At 47.8% G+C, this 14,142-nt stretch overlaps 1 protein-coding gene across 1 annotated transcript in view; it reads right to left on the bottom strand.

Moving 5' to 3' along the window:
* The window catches only part of USP11 (ubiquitin specific peptidase 11), a 2,050,211-nt gene that overhangs the window by 1,433,810 nt on the left and 602,259 nt on the right, over positions 1 to 14,142 (bottom strand). The window contains exon 7 of the mRNA XM_069647415.1: positions 5,019 to 5,118. Coding sequence (XP_069503516.1) covers positions 5,019 to 5,118 — 100 coding nt within the window. The remainder of the gene's footprint in view (positions 1 to 5,018; positions 5,119 to 14,142) is intronic.

Below are 14,142 nucleotides of genomic sequence, written 5' to 3'. Positions count from 1 at the left end.
GAAAAAAACATTTGTTGCCGAATCCTCACTTATTGGGAGGCCTTGAGATTTGGTCTAAAGTCTTTAGGGTGTCGAAATCCTTCTTTGCAGTCTCCAGTGCGTCATCCACTGCTTTCCCAAAGAGGTTAGAATCCTCTATTGGTTTATTAATGAGTGACGCCTGGGTTTCTGGCTTGAACCCGGAATTGTGGAGCCAGACTTGACGCTTCAGAAGTATTCCCCGGACTAAAGAACGGCCAGCCGTTTCTGCAGCATCAAGAGTGTTTTTAATGATGCTCTGGTTAACCAGAGTTCCTTCTGTTCCGTGGTTAATAAGCGACTTCTTAAGGGCTCACAGACTTCCTCGAGGTCTTGCCGTAATTTTCCCCTTTGGGCATCAGCATAACTTGCCAGTAGGGTATTATTGGAAATTCTGGTTGAAAAAGCTGCCGAGGCTGTAATTCTTTTACCCAGGGCGTGGAGTTTCTTTCCTTCTTTGTCTGGGGGTGCTTCGCTGGTTGATAGCGGAACCCCTGCTCTTTTCCTTGTGGTAGTTACCACCAAGGAGTCTGGAATTGAATGACCCTTAATGTATAATGGGTCTGAAGGAGAGGGAGTAAACAGTTTTTCAATTCTTGGATTGACCCGTCTAACCAGCGCAGGTGTAGACAGCAATGGGGTGATTCGTCTCTTAACTGAGGCGAGGAGGGGAATGGTTTGACTAGTGGGAGGTTTTTCTTTAATGATTCTTTCTACAAAATCGGTATCGGGAATCATTTCGCCAGTTTCAATCTCAAAGTGTGCTGCTTACTTACATAGCGCGTTGAAATTGGGTTGGTCATCTATTGGTGACAGACTCCTGACCGGTGTGGTCTGAGGAGAGGGAAGGTTTAGGATCTCAGGGTCTCTAGACGCTGTTGGTGACTGCCAAGGCTGTGAGCCACCTTCATCTGGGTCTTCCTCGAAGCCCTCCCCACCTATGTCAAGGTTTTCCTCAAAACCTCCTTCTTCGAGGTTCTGTTGGCCTTCACCATCTAAGAATTCCTCGTCCTCTTGGAAGTGAGTGTCTTCTTCAGTGAGGTCATAAGTATTAGGTTCCTCTTGAAGGGGGTTAAATAGTCTAGGATATTTAGCCCTGGGGTCCTCATGAAGTACCTCTCTTGGCTTCTTGGGCGTTATGTTCAGGAGTGGACATATATCTATCCAGTTTGTCCATACACGATTGGAATCTCTCAAAAGTCCAATGTGGTAACCCAGAACAGTCTGGAGGCGAAAAAGGAGGCTCTTCTGCCTGTAGCCGCCTTGTTATGTCCCATAATGTCGAGGATAAAGTCCCTTCGCCTTCTGAGAAACCTTCTCGTAGGCTAGGGCCTTCTTTCGACGGTGGGAGCGGTCCTTTCCGGCATTCTCAGCGTTTCCCTGGCCTTGTGAGCGGTCTTCGGCGTATCACTCGCCGTCCATTTCTGGCTGTCAGTGGAAACTATACGCGCCAAGCTCTCGACGATTAATTTCTCCGTCGAGGGTTCGTCTGGGCGGTGCCAAGTCTTTTTCAGCGACGATAGCACTCTTACGAGGCACGTCGCCTGGTGTTTTGGTCGTAGCGCCCTTTTCTACAGGTAGCCCAGTCGCTAGCAGCGTCTGCTGTGGCGGGGAGGGCTTGCGACCCTTACGGTCAGTGGAGGACACGGAGGGTCTGCCGTCTCTGTTGGCGCTATGGCTTTCTTCGACGAAGTGCAGTGGGTTGTGTGCTTATGTTTATGCCTTCTGTGTTCGTCAGTGTCGCTGGGGTGTTCACCCCCATAAGTAGGGCGAGAGCTGAACTTGTCGGGGCCGGGGACAGACGCCGAGGAGCTGGTACGCTCCCTAGAGAGGTCTACAACTTCCGAAATGGAGGTCGGGTTATCACTATCCTCGACACAGTGGGTGGCGGTGGCAGCGGGTGAGGAATCAGCTCTAGACATAGCGTAGGCTGCCCACCTCTTGACCCTGCGGTCCTTTAAAGTTTTCAGGCGAAGCAGTTTACAGGCCGCACAGCCTTCCTCGTTGTGGTCGAGGGGTAAGCAACGGTTACACTGCTTGTGCTCGTCTTTCCATGTGAATTTGCCCTTACAGTGTGGGCAAAATCTAAACGGAGTCCACTCCATAGCTGAGGAAAAAGATACGAGTGATAACCCCGAAGGAAAGGAAAGGGGGGGGGGGAGAAAGAAGAAATGTCCCACGACCCCCACTCTCCCTACTGTCTTAGGCCGGAAAGGCCAGGCCACGTGTTCGGCAGCGCCGAAGGATCTCCTCCGTCTAAGTCACCGCCGTCGAAATTCTTACTCGGCGGTGAAACAGTTTTGCAGCTTTGACGTCGAAGGAGGGATCTAATGTAAAGTATAATAATAAATAACGACCAAAGGGTCGAGTAAATGTTTTTGCAATTTTTCTCGAGGAGCTCTGCGTTAAGGCGACCAATATCTGGGTGGAAAAAAATAATCTGAGGGACCTCGACGCGTGAGGGATTGTGGGTACAATGCACGTCACTATAGGGATAGTGTTACAGATACGCCTGTCGACGTCCGCTTTTCGACTACAAAAACAAAATGCAATACTCCGCAGTAAAATCATTGGGAAAATCCCATAAGAAATATTCCGGTGGAATATTTCGCGTGGTATCCACTGGCACCAGCCAGAAGCTCGACAAGGGGGGACTGGACAGTGCCCCCCTTGGAAAACAGACCCAGGGGCAATCGAATTACCCCTACCAGTACTTCCACAAGATGGTTTGTACTGGTTCTGTTCACAATTTGAGACTAGGAAAGCCAATGGTGACGTTACATGCCCTGGGAGACAGTAGTCAGTCCCAGGGTATGGAGACTATGTTTGGGGGTCACTATGACACCCCTGTGTTACTGCACTGAGGGTACTGTGTAACACACATACCAAAAACACATGAAGCCCTATGGAGTAAAAGACCCCATAGCCCATAAAACACATTTACAGTCAAAGGACATTCTCAAATCATGCCTAAGAGAGGGAGAAAATAGTCTCACTCTTAGCAGGAGAAAACAAACCCCAAAAATCCAGCAAAGCTGCTGGGGGACTCACTAGGTTTGGGAAAGTAGCCTTAACAGAGAATTCTCCCCAACAGTGACTTACAGGTCTTCAGAAATGGGCACAACTCAGAAATTATTTTGCTGCAAAATAATTGTGTTTAGCAAACTAGAAGTATTATACGACAAGTGGTACCCTTTTAAGCATATTTGCCATATTAACTAAAGATGCAGGTATGGAGAGAAGTTATCCTGCATACAATGAAATATACAATATTGTTTGATTTACACAACAGTTTTCTGAGAAAATAGTTTCATAAATACAAGCCCAGAGTTTGTTGTTGGTGGAGGGCTCTTTAAAAGAAACTAAGGCCACTCATCGGCTTGTAATACAATATGAAAAAGCACAGTGTCCGACTGGAATACCCAACAAGGTTAGTCTGCAATTTGTGACTACTCTGGGATTAGAACTCTTGTGAGGTTCCAGCTTGCTCACAAATCTTTTTGTGTCAGATGTTGCTTTGGATTAAAGGTCTCATATCCAAGATGTGCATGGAATCTATTTCAGTATTAAATATTAGTCTACGTCCTGATGAGTCTTCAAAACTGCTCTAGGAAATACTACGGATGAGCGCATTTCGTTTCTGTAGGGCCGAAACACAGTGTCGACACCTGTAAAACATGCGTCATATGTTTGAGGTCAACTTTTTGTCATCCTTTGCAGAACTTTGTTTCCTAGTAGGGGGAATTTAGGCTTCCACATTTGCAAACTAAATGCATTGTTGCACAGAGGGTAGAATACGACCAGAAGTACTGGAGACTGTGCATGTGATCATCGTTTGACCATGTTAGAATTGTATGGATATTAAATACAGTAGCTGACACCTTCCTATGTTACCCCTATACAGTCAATTGAAAAATGTATCAGAGCCAGCACTTTGATGCACTTGCACTTTATGGTGTTTTGATGTACTGTTTTAGCACTTTATTGTATTTTGCAGAGACCATTTGTCTAAAAATGTATTGCTGAATTATATGAATGACAATGTGTAACAATAATAACGTTGACTTTTTTTAATACATTCACAATGGTTTGGGAAATTTGTGGAACAAAAAAAAAGTGGTTAAAAGTAGCAGAGTATGTCACTAGACTGATGATCTAGAATTAAAGAAATGAAGAAACTCTGGTGTCCACTTGAGCAATAGGAGGGCAGAGCGGCCTACTCTATACCTTTGTTGTACACACTACTAGTAGGCAGGGCAAAAAAACAAGGGGGGAAATGCATGGCCTACAAGGTACGCAGAGGGACATCTTCGGGCGGAAGCATTCCCAACAAATTGGGGAAAGGAAAGTGCTGGAACAAATTAGTAGTGTATTATGGCATGGGGCGGAGGAATGATGTAAAGTTAACTGAACAGGAAATCCAGTAAGTGAGAAACTGAATTCATGGAAAGAAATGTTATGGAGGGGTGGAGCCAATTCACTTAATCTCTGGGCAAGAGTGAAGGGAAGGTCCGCAACAGTAAGGACTGAAAGAGCAAAAATACAGAGAACACTTAACAATGCCGTTTGCTTCTGTATGAGAGTTTGCATGTCGCAGAGCACATGGACGCGCCACTACCACCTGTCTAAACACTATAGAAATTGGTAATAGCATAATGAGACTACTTTCTCTGCAAAGATTTTTGCAAAAGCGCAACAGAGAAAACAAAGACAGAAAAACAATCCTGCGACTTCTGTTTTTTTTCAGTAGAGAGTCACTGTTGCTTTGGTAAAGAAAATTTCTTTCGGTATTCAATGTTCTGCATTAGTGACAATTGGCACTTGTGTGACCCATAATTATAAAACAAGTGCTCTTCAGCTTGTGCTGTAACAGTTGAAGAAAGGCACACCATGCAAAAAAAAAAACTGAAAATCTAAGAATATTGGTTCTATCTGCTTACATTATAGAATGCCTTTTCCCTCCCCTTGCCACCCTGCATCACACCCCACAAGTTACGCACCTGCAAGGCAGAATTCATGAAGCAGGTGTTACCGAGGTTGGTCAGGCCACAGACACCAGGTTGCCCTTGGTAGACTTCCTCGTCATCCACCGAATTCTTGCTAAGGCATAGGAGAGAACGAGGCACAAGCTGGTCAATTTTAGTCGGATGGCAAAACCAAACTGCTTTTTAGTGGGAAAGATGCATCAATCATATCGCTCAAGATGTTTCTGTAGTCACTAGTGAGAAAAAGTGCTTATTTAGGATGTTAGTGTCATTTTACAGAAGCCCTCTGATGAGGGGTTCAGAAGACAAAACTAGCAGTGCAACAAAGGGGTGTCCACCAAGCTTGTCAAAAACATTATGACTGATAAGGCAGAGCAGTCTGGCTACACTCTTTGAATGGGGGTGGACTATTAGTGCTGAAAATAGACAATTCGCTGCAGGGGAAACTACCCCTCTTCCACCCCTTCCCCTTTGTGCATGTGCATGTGGGTGGATTGTCAGTGGTGTGGGCAGAGCCAAGTGTGAATGATGTGTGTGCCCTGAATATAGGATGCTGGCTGCTTTGCATAAAAACAAAGTGCATTCTGGGAACATAAGAATGACTACCAATAACTCAAACATGTCTGTGCTAGTAATCCAAACATTCATTCCTTCTGAGCATGCAATGCACACTTGGTGTTGGTGCTCATTTCCTCTGTCAGATTAGTCACTCTGACAGGAAAATGTGTGCAAAGCATGATACATGTATACAGCTATGGACAATGTAATTGTTTAAGTTTGGGCTGTTGAGCAAAGGACGACTTTGAGATGCCCTTTGACACGAGTCTCCTCTCAGAGACAGAGACTCATGGCCGTCAGGGGCAGAGAGCTTCCTCAATTTAGGGGAGCTTGGGCCTCTTGTCTACACAGAGCAGCGCTCCGGCAAGATAGTTTTTGCCAAAGCACAGTGCAATTTTGTTCTGGTTCAATTCCTCTCCTGGGCATAGCTGACCAGATAATGGGCAAAGAGTGGCGTGCGTATATATGTGAATCACTCTACCATAACAAACGTACTTAGATGGGGTGGAGGAGGTCACAATGCAGCATGCGAGAATAACCAGGTTACTCACCGTAGTGACCACCTTACTCTTAGTCCATAGTCCCCTTTCCTCCATACTTATGGGGACATCTCTCCATCCTGTGGGACGGGACCAGAGCGCTTTGTAAAAGCATCCAAAATTTCAAAAAAGAAACATTTTCTTTTGTCCTTCCTCTCTTTCTACGCGGGGACTGGCACGCAGCCGTAACCCCGCCCATCTCGGCTCCGCCCCGCACATCACCCATCAGTCCTTTTCTATCGCCGGGTCAGAGACCCTTAAGCACTAACAGAGGAACCTTATTGGAGGGGACGGTGGGTGGGCGTATGGAGGAAAGGGGACTATGGACTAGGAGTAAGGTGGTCACTACGGTGAGTAACCTGGTTATGTCCTACGTCCTGTCCCCTTTCCTCCATACTTATGGGAGATTCCCAAGCACCCCTTACAGGAACTATGCGTGGATGGAAAAAAAGAAAACTTACTGGAACAGGTTCTTCAGCACAGCCTGACCAAACTGGGCATCAGCTCTTGAACTCCGGTCTAGACAATGTTTACAAAAAGCTGATGGGGAGGCCCAAGTAACCGCCTTTGCAATGGTCTCCCAGGGGACATATTTCTGAAAGGCAACTGCGGCTGCCTTGCCCCGCACCAGGTGTGCATGAATACCTTTAGGAGGCTTCAGACCTTGAACGGTGTAAGACTCCGTAATGCAGGCCGCGATCCATCGGGAGATGGTCGCTTTAGAGGCCTGCTTGCCTTGTGGATTACCAAAAGTGACAAACACTTGAGACAGGCTCCTAAGCTCGGAAGTCCTATCAAGATGGAACTTAAGAGCCCTAACATCCAGACAGTGTAGAACCCTTTCCGCCTCTGAAGTGGGGTACGGAAAAAAGACCAGCAAGGTAATAGACTGGTTTAGATGAAATTCAAAAACCACCTATGGCAAGAAAGCTGGGTTTGTCCGTAGAACCACCTTATCCTTGTGAAAAGCCAAGAAGGGATGTTCCACTGACAAAGCTTGGAGGTCGCTCACGCGCCTTGCCGAAGTGATGGCCACCAAAAAGGACACCTTCCATGAGAGGTGCTTGAGGTCCACCGTGGCCATTGGTTCGAAAGGCTTATAGCACAACGCTGTCAGGACAACATTTAGATCCCACGCCGGGTGCGGACATCGAATCGGAGGAAAGAGGCGCATCAAGCCTGCAAAATGTCTCTTAACCACTGGGTTAGCCAGAGAGTAAGAACATTGGTCCGTAGATAGACAGAAACCGCCAAAAGTTAAGTTCTACATGATAAAACATGAACTCTCGACCCTGCTAGGTGGGATACAAAGGAAATTACTGTGTCAACTGTAGCCCGCCTTGGGTCCATCTGCTTGTCTAAACACCAATGACAGAACCTAAGCCATTTGCTTTTGTACTGGGACCTAGTAGAAGGTTTTCTGGCTGCCTGGATAATGCGCATGTTATCCGCGGACCAAGTCCAAGATGCTCTAAAGACCTGAACTCAGACACCACGCCGCCAAACTGAGTGATTGTGGGGAGGGGTGCCACAGTTGTTGTTCCCCCTGGTGAAGAAGATCGGGGGTCACCGGTAATCTGATCGGCGGATACACCGAGAGGTGTTGAAGTTCTGAGAACCAAAACCTGGCCGGCCACCACGGGGCAATGAGCAGGAGAGAAGAGTTCACTGAGTTCTTCAATTTGCAAAACGACTGATGAACTAGAGGTAGAGGCGGGAAGGCATAAACCCTCAAGTTGTGCCATGGTATCTCGAGAGCATCCCCCAGAGAGGAGGCTCCCAGCCCATTTCTGGAGGCATACAGAGGAAGCTTCTTGTTTGCTGCCGTAGCGAAGAGGTCCACTTCCAGAGTGCCCCAGCACAGGAAAATCCATGAGAGGACCTCTGTCTTCAGTTCCCACTCGTAGCTGAATATCGCCCGCCGACTGAGGGCATCTGCCGTGATATTCAGCTGGCCCGGAATGTGTACTGCCAGTAGCCAAACTCCATGTTGCACCGCCCATTCACAAATCTGGATGGACAGTTCTACGAGCGGGGGAGACTTGGTGCTCCCTTGCTTGTTGATGTAAAACATCGACACTGCATTGTCCGTGCAAATCCGGACCACTTTGTCTAGTCAGAGCTCCAGGATGGTCAGGTGTTATGGTTCCGCCCTTGGACGCCCGTTTCCTTTGTTGGACAACAGTCCCCAAGTGCAGCAGTAGTACCAGGGACCCCCGGCAGGGTGCCCAGCCCTCCCTGGAGGGAAAACCTAAAACGCAACCCAGCCAGAACTTCAGGATGGTTGGGGGTGATGTCCCTGGCCTTGGGTGCCTGTCTCCCATGTGGGGCGACCATCCCCAAGTCCAGGGGCGGTCCCAGGGTGGCTTGGCAGGGTCCCCTTTCTTTCCTAGAGGAGAAAGCTATAACGCTGCCCAGCCAGACGTCTAGGATCGACGGGGGAAGACGTGCCTGGCCTTGGGCGCTTGTCTCCCTTGTTGGTCGACTGCCCCCAAGTTCACGAGTGGTCCCAGGGAGCCCCGGCAGGGTCCCCATCCCTGCTCTCAGTGTCGAGCTGTAACGCAGACTAGTGAAAGCTTCAGGATGGTCAGGGGTTATGGTCCTGCCCTTGGCCGCCTGTTTCTCTTATTGGGCGACAGTCCCCAAGTGCAGCGGTGTTAGGAAGATTTCATATTAGAATGTAATTTTCCCGCCATGCGTCAACCCCCAAACTTTTTGCTGCTGTTTTACACCCTGATCTAACCTTTGCCAGAGAAGCACAGCCCTCAGATGTACTCCTCTGGGCTTTCGCTCACTTCTTATGGGGAAACTGACATGCCCTTAAGACAGTCAGCACTGGGAGACTGTTTCCCTTTCCTCAGGTTACAGCTTTTGTGCAACATGTAACAAGAGTGCATGTAACTTACTTTACCGCACCCTTGGGTCTCTAGTCATTCCAAAGGCCCTAGAAACTCTCGCTGGACTTTTTATGAACTGTGCAGATGTGTCACGGACAGGACTGGTGGCAGCTATTGTTTATCTTATGTTTTGAACACTTTCTTGCCATGTTATCTGCGCTTACCTCGTTTGGCACAAATAGGTGGCCTGGCTCCAAAATGGCCATGCCACAAGGTTCTTTGTCCTGTCCTTTGGCCATCTTGCCCCTTCACCTTCCCCAGGTCGAGCCGAGCCGGGTCAGTCCTTATTTGGTCAGGCACTTTCCCGCGAAACCCAAAGCTTTTGTTGGCTTCTGCATGCCTTGTGTGTGCGCCTCCAGGATGTGGGCTGGGATATCTGTTCCCAATACACATCCTGGGTGCCAGAGAGTCTGGAGTGTCCTGAATGCCTGGGACCACCGTGGTCTGTGATTGGTCCACGTATGGAGTGAGTTTGTGAGCAGATCTCCCATTAGGTCCTCTCCATTTTGGCGCAAAGGGAACTTTGGATAAGAGGAGGCCGAGAACACCACTACCATGTCGATCTCCTGAGTTCACACTAACAAAGGATAAGGAGCCAAGTATCCTGCAATAAGAAGCCGAGTCGAGGACTGGTGAGTAGTCCATACCCCAACTGGAGGCCCCTAGCGCAGGAGCCCATTTTTACGCACGAAGTGACCCCTGAAGTCCCCTTTTCTTTCCACAGCTATTGCGAAATAGCGACTCCATCCCGCACTCTCAACCTGCCTCTGCCCTCAAGTGGAGGTCCTGCTTGAATAGAGGAGACTTGTTCATCATCCACCTTATCCACCTTCCTGAGCTGCTAGTGACCCTTGAAGAGACCCTATTTTGTCCCTTGGCACAAGCGCGTGCATGTACTATTGAGCATAAGGCTCCTCTCTTCGTAGGGCTTGGACTGCCTCTTAGTTAGGTGTATTCTTGATGTGGAACTGGGTCTAAAGATTACTTGCACTGCCTGTTTTCCTCCCCATCTAGGTGGTCTACACATTTCGTGCCTTAATTCGTTAGACCCCTCTGGTCTTGTATATATATTGTGTTGATTGTGATGTGTTGGTTTACTTTAGTATTATTGCGATTCTTTGCTATGGTCTATGTTACAAAGGCCTTGTAATAAATGTGTCTATATTTTTAATATAACACCTGTCTGGAGTAATTTCTAAGTGTCCTTGCTTTGTGTGCTCATTGAGGTCTTTCAGTCACCCTCATCCCTCTTGAGACTTAGGGCCTCATCATGAGTTTGGCGGTAATTCTATTACCGCCGCATTTAAGGGTCGGCCAAATCACAATTTTGCCGATTTTTGGTGCTAATACCGCCAGCGGGAAATACCGCTGGCGATAATAGCGCAAAAATACCCATTGGGCCCAATGGGAATGATAAAATTCCCGAGTGGGCCCAATGGGGAATGGGCACTATCCGTTCTGCCAAACCCGTGATCTGGTGCTAATACTGCCGGGGGTTTGGCAGTAGGGCTAATAGCGCCGGCGGTAATACCGCCGACGTTGCTGCCCAACTCGTGATGAGGCCATTAGTCTTGACCGCCTGCCATGGTTGCCCTGATTGGTCTGGCTTGTCCAGAGGTTACCCTGTTCCAAGAAACTAGGTTGGCCTTCTGAACCTCTGCACCCTCCAGGTCAGAGTTCGGAAATCCCTCTTAACAAGCGGCAGTCCCAGGGACCCCCGTCAGGGTTCCCATTCTTCCTTGGAGGGAAAACCTGTAACGCAGGCCAGCCAGAACTTCAAGATGGTTGGGGGTGATGGCCTTGGGTGCCTGTCTCCCTTGTTTGTCCACCATCCCCAAGTGCAGCAGCGTTACAGCTTCTCTCTCCGAGGAGGGATGGGAACCCTGCCGGGGCTCTGTGGAGCTGTTGCTGAACATGGGGACGGTTCACAAACATGGGAGACAGGCGCCCATGGCCAGGGACAGAATCCCCGGCGGTCCTGGAGCTTTGGCCAAAGCTATCACAATGAAACTGTCCAAAATTGTATCAATGTGTGATGATTGGCACACATTCTGTCAGGGTGCCTATATTGAAAGAGCATACAATACACACTTGCTATGGAGCTCATTTCCTCCGTCAGAACAGTCACCCAGCCAAAATGTGTGCAAAGTATTCAACAGTTTTATTGTTTGTGCTGGACTGTAGTGGAAAGGTTGGAGGCAGGTTGGACTGATGTGATCCGCTGTTTGAGGTGGTGTGGAAGATCTTGGGGCACTGTGTGAAGTGTATGGTGGTAAGGAGTGTTCTGTTGTGTGTGGTGTAAAGAAGGTAAGTCTTGGGTTCTGGGAGAATTATGCGTATTGTACAGTACCCTAAGCAATGCTAGGCATGGAGACTTCACTGAGACTTAAGTCTTCCTTTCTGGCTGAATCGCACTCCCATTTACCTTCCCCGATACCTCAGAATCAAGGTGCAGTACGTGCAACTCTCCTTACCACTGTGCAGTACAAACGGTGGGCCACAGGAACAGAAACCTTCAGTGATAACAATTGTGCCAGCACAAGGTGACAATGTGTCCTTCACCTCTTTCCCTGAAAAGTATGTGCCAATTACGTAATGACCTACTGTTCTCACATGTAAAGTGCATGTAAGATTGGGGGGAGGGTGTGTCTGGGATTGTTGCACAAGACATGTGTTAAAGCACTTGCTGTGCTAATTGATTAACTGTACATCTGGCCCTATTGATGTTAGTTTTTCATGTTTCCATTTCCTAGTGAGGATGAGGGTTGTATGGATTGTCGGGCACTCTTTCATCCGAAGGGCTGCAGCACATTTCACTGGCCCAAGCAAGTCTGGGTCCCAGAGGGATGGTGTGTCATTGTACTGGTTTGGTATTGGGGGAATGCGCCTTCACCAGCTGAGGGGAGTCATCTGCGATGCCCACGCAAAAGAAATGTTCCGCCTCCATACCTGAGAGTGGTGCATTTGGGAGGAAATGATATGGCTTCTTTGAGGCAGAGAGGGGTACGGGAGCTACCGATGGCTGAACTGGAGTGGATTTTGTGAAGGGTCCCAAACACTGTGGTGGCTTGGTCGCAAATGATTCCCAGGAGGGATTGGAGAACTCCTGGGAAGGAAAAGGCCATCAGCTCCTCGATGAGGAAACTGAATGGCAAGCTGGCAAGACTAACCAAGTACAATGACAGAATTCAGATAATTCACCATGGCTTCATCAAAGGTAAACTGATGTTTCTCCGAGGCAGAGTGGACCTTTCAAAGAGGCATGGACATTTTAATTGAGGACATTATGAACTTTGCTCAGACGTTATGTTGGGCAGGGGGACCCCAATAATTGATGGACTTACTGGGTTGTTTGGCATGAAAATAAAATGACTAGATCTATTGACCGTGAGACTGACTTGCTAGCAATTGCATACTACTTTGGTTTTGGTGGAACGTCAATGTATTCAATATGTCAGTGCTGCATATTTCTTTGCAAAGCATCACCACATTCAGCAGCCCAATTCCACTTTTTGGCACTTGCAGTCGTTCAGTCTTTGTGACCTGCCCCCTTCACACACAACCCTATGTGAATGAGCAGGGGATTTTGTGGAAACTGTGCCAGCAATTGTATTGATGGGCCTGCCATGTACTTTCCTCATCTTCACTGTCTGTGTCCAGAGTGCTTTTCACCTCACCCAATCCACAAATACATTACAATGTTGCTTCTCGCCTGTATTTCCCATCCACCTGCACCCGAAGGGGGAATGGAGGGTTCAACGCATACTGAGTGTCTTTGAATTGGTAGTGTGGGTTGCATCCTCTTCCCCACACTTGTATTTGTGTAATGTATAGCTGAAGAGGACATCTCGCTTAGATTTGTTATTCTCTTTGTTGTAAACGTGTTGTAGCAGTCTAACCACTTGTAAGTAAGCAGTGAGCTAGTCCTTTGCGTGTTAGGCAATTAGTACACTTTTTTATTTAGCATGCTGAGAGTACATCACATTGCAGAGGGCTGCGAGAGTTTGTGAGCAGTCGTCTGAACCTTTTGGCGTAATTGTGTGGTCTTGGTCTGTGGCATTCAATACCACTTACTCTAATAGTTTCCGTACTTTTAGAAGCAAAGTTACTTATGTTTCAGTCTTTATCTGTTCTTTGGACAGTAAAGGGTTATATCACGGCAGTCATGGCTTTTCGTCAGATGTCTAGTGAGGAGGCTTTGTCCTTACTGATGCAGACTGACTTGGAGCAACGCACAGAACCGGATGTGGAATCTGAAACAATCTGTTTCTTAGGGTGAGCAGGCAGTTGATTCGGGAAGTGAGTTTTCGGTTGAGGCTAGTTCCACCTCCTGATCTGATGAGGAAGAGAATGAAGAAGTACATGCACCTCTTCTGACACTTCCGGCACACAGGTTACCTGCAAGGTTGACGGAACATGCAGGACGTGTGAGGAATGTCCCAGATCATGACATGGCTGATGTGTCGAACTGGGTGCCTCCAGCAATGGCTTAGCCTGTTGTGCCACCTTTCACTGGCAGATCAGGCAGCCGAAAGAATACAGATAGTTTTCAGCCTATTGACATTTTCAACGTTTTTGTGGACGATGGGTTCATTTCAGATGTGGTTGAGCAAACCAATTTGTACACTGAACAGTTTTTGCGGTCACAGGGTCCCACTCTCAACCCCCATTTCAGAGCACAATCTTGGGTTCCAACTACCAATGTTGAGATGAGAACATTTGAGGGTCTCAATCTGCTCATGGAAATATCGCTGAAGCTATCTCAATGTTCTGGTCTACTGAAGCGGTACTTAGAACCCCTTTTTTCCCCAGCAACAATGTGTAGAAATCGTTTCCAAGCACTGCAACGTGTGATGCATTTCAATGACAACTCCGCAGCATTACCCAGAACTGACCCCAATTGTGATAGGCTATTCAAAATTCAGCCATTTCTGAAGCCCTTTACTCAGTGATTTTTGGAGGTATGTGCCTAGCCAGAACAAACCCACTGATGAATCACTGGTATTGTTCAAAGGTCGGCTACTGTTCAAGCAGTATATTCTGAGCAAGAGAACACGATCTGGGATCAAGGTGTACATGTTGTGCGAAAGTACCACTGGGTAGGCCTACAACATGAGAGACTACACTGGAAAAGACTGGTATAAA

Source organism: Ambystoma mexicanum, chromosome 2q, assembly GCF_040938575.1.
Source record: "Ambystoma mexicanum isolate Mex_15411 chromosome 2q, UKY_AmexF1_1, whole genome shotgun sequence".
In the NCBI taxonomy this organism is placed as follows: domain Eukaryota; kingdom Metazoa; phylum Chordata; class Amphibia; order Caudata; family Ambystomatidae; genus Ambystoma; species Ambystoma mexicanum.
This window is presented reverse-complemented; position numbering and strand designations above follow the sequence as displayed.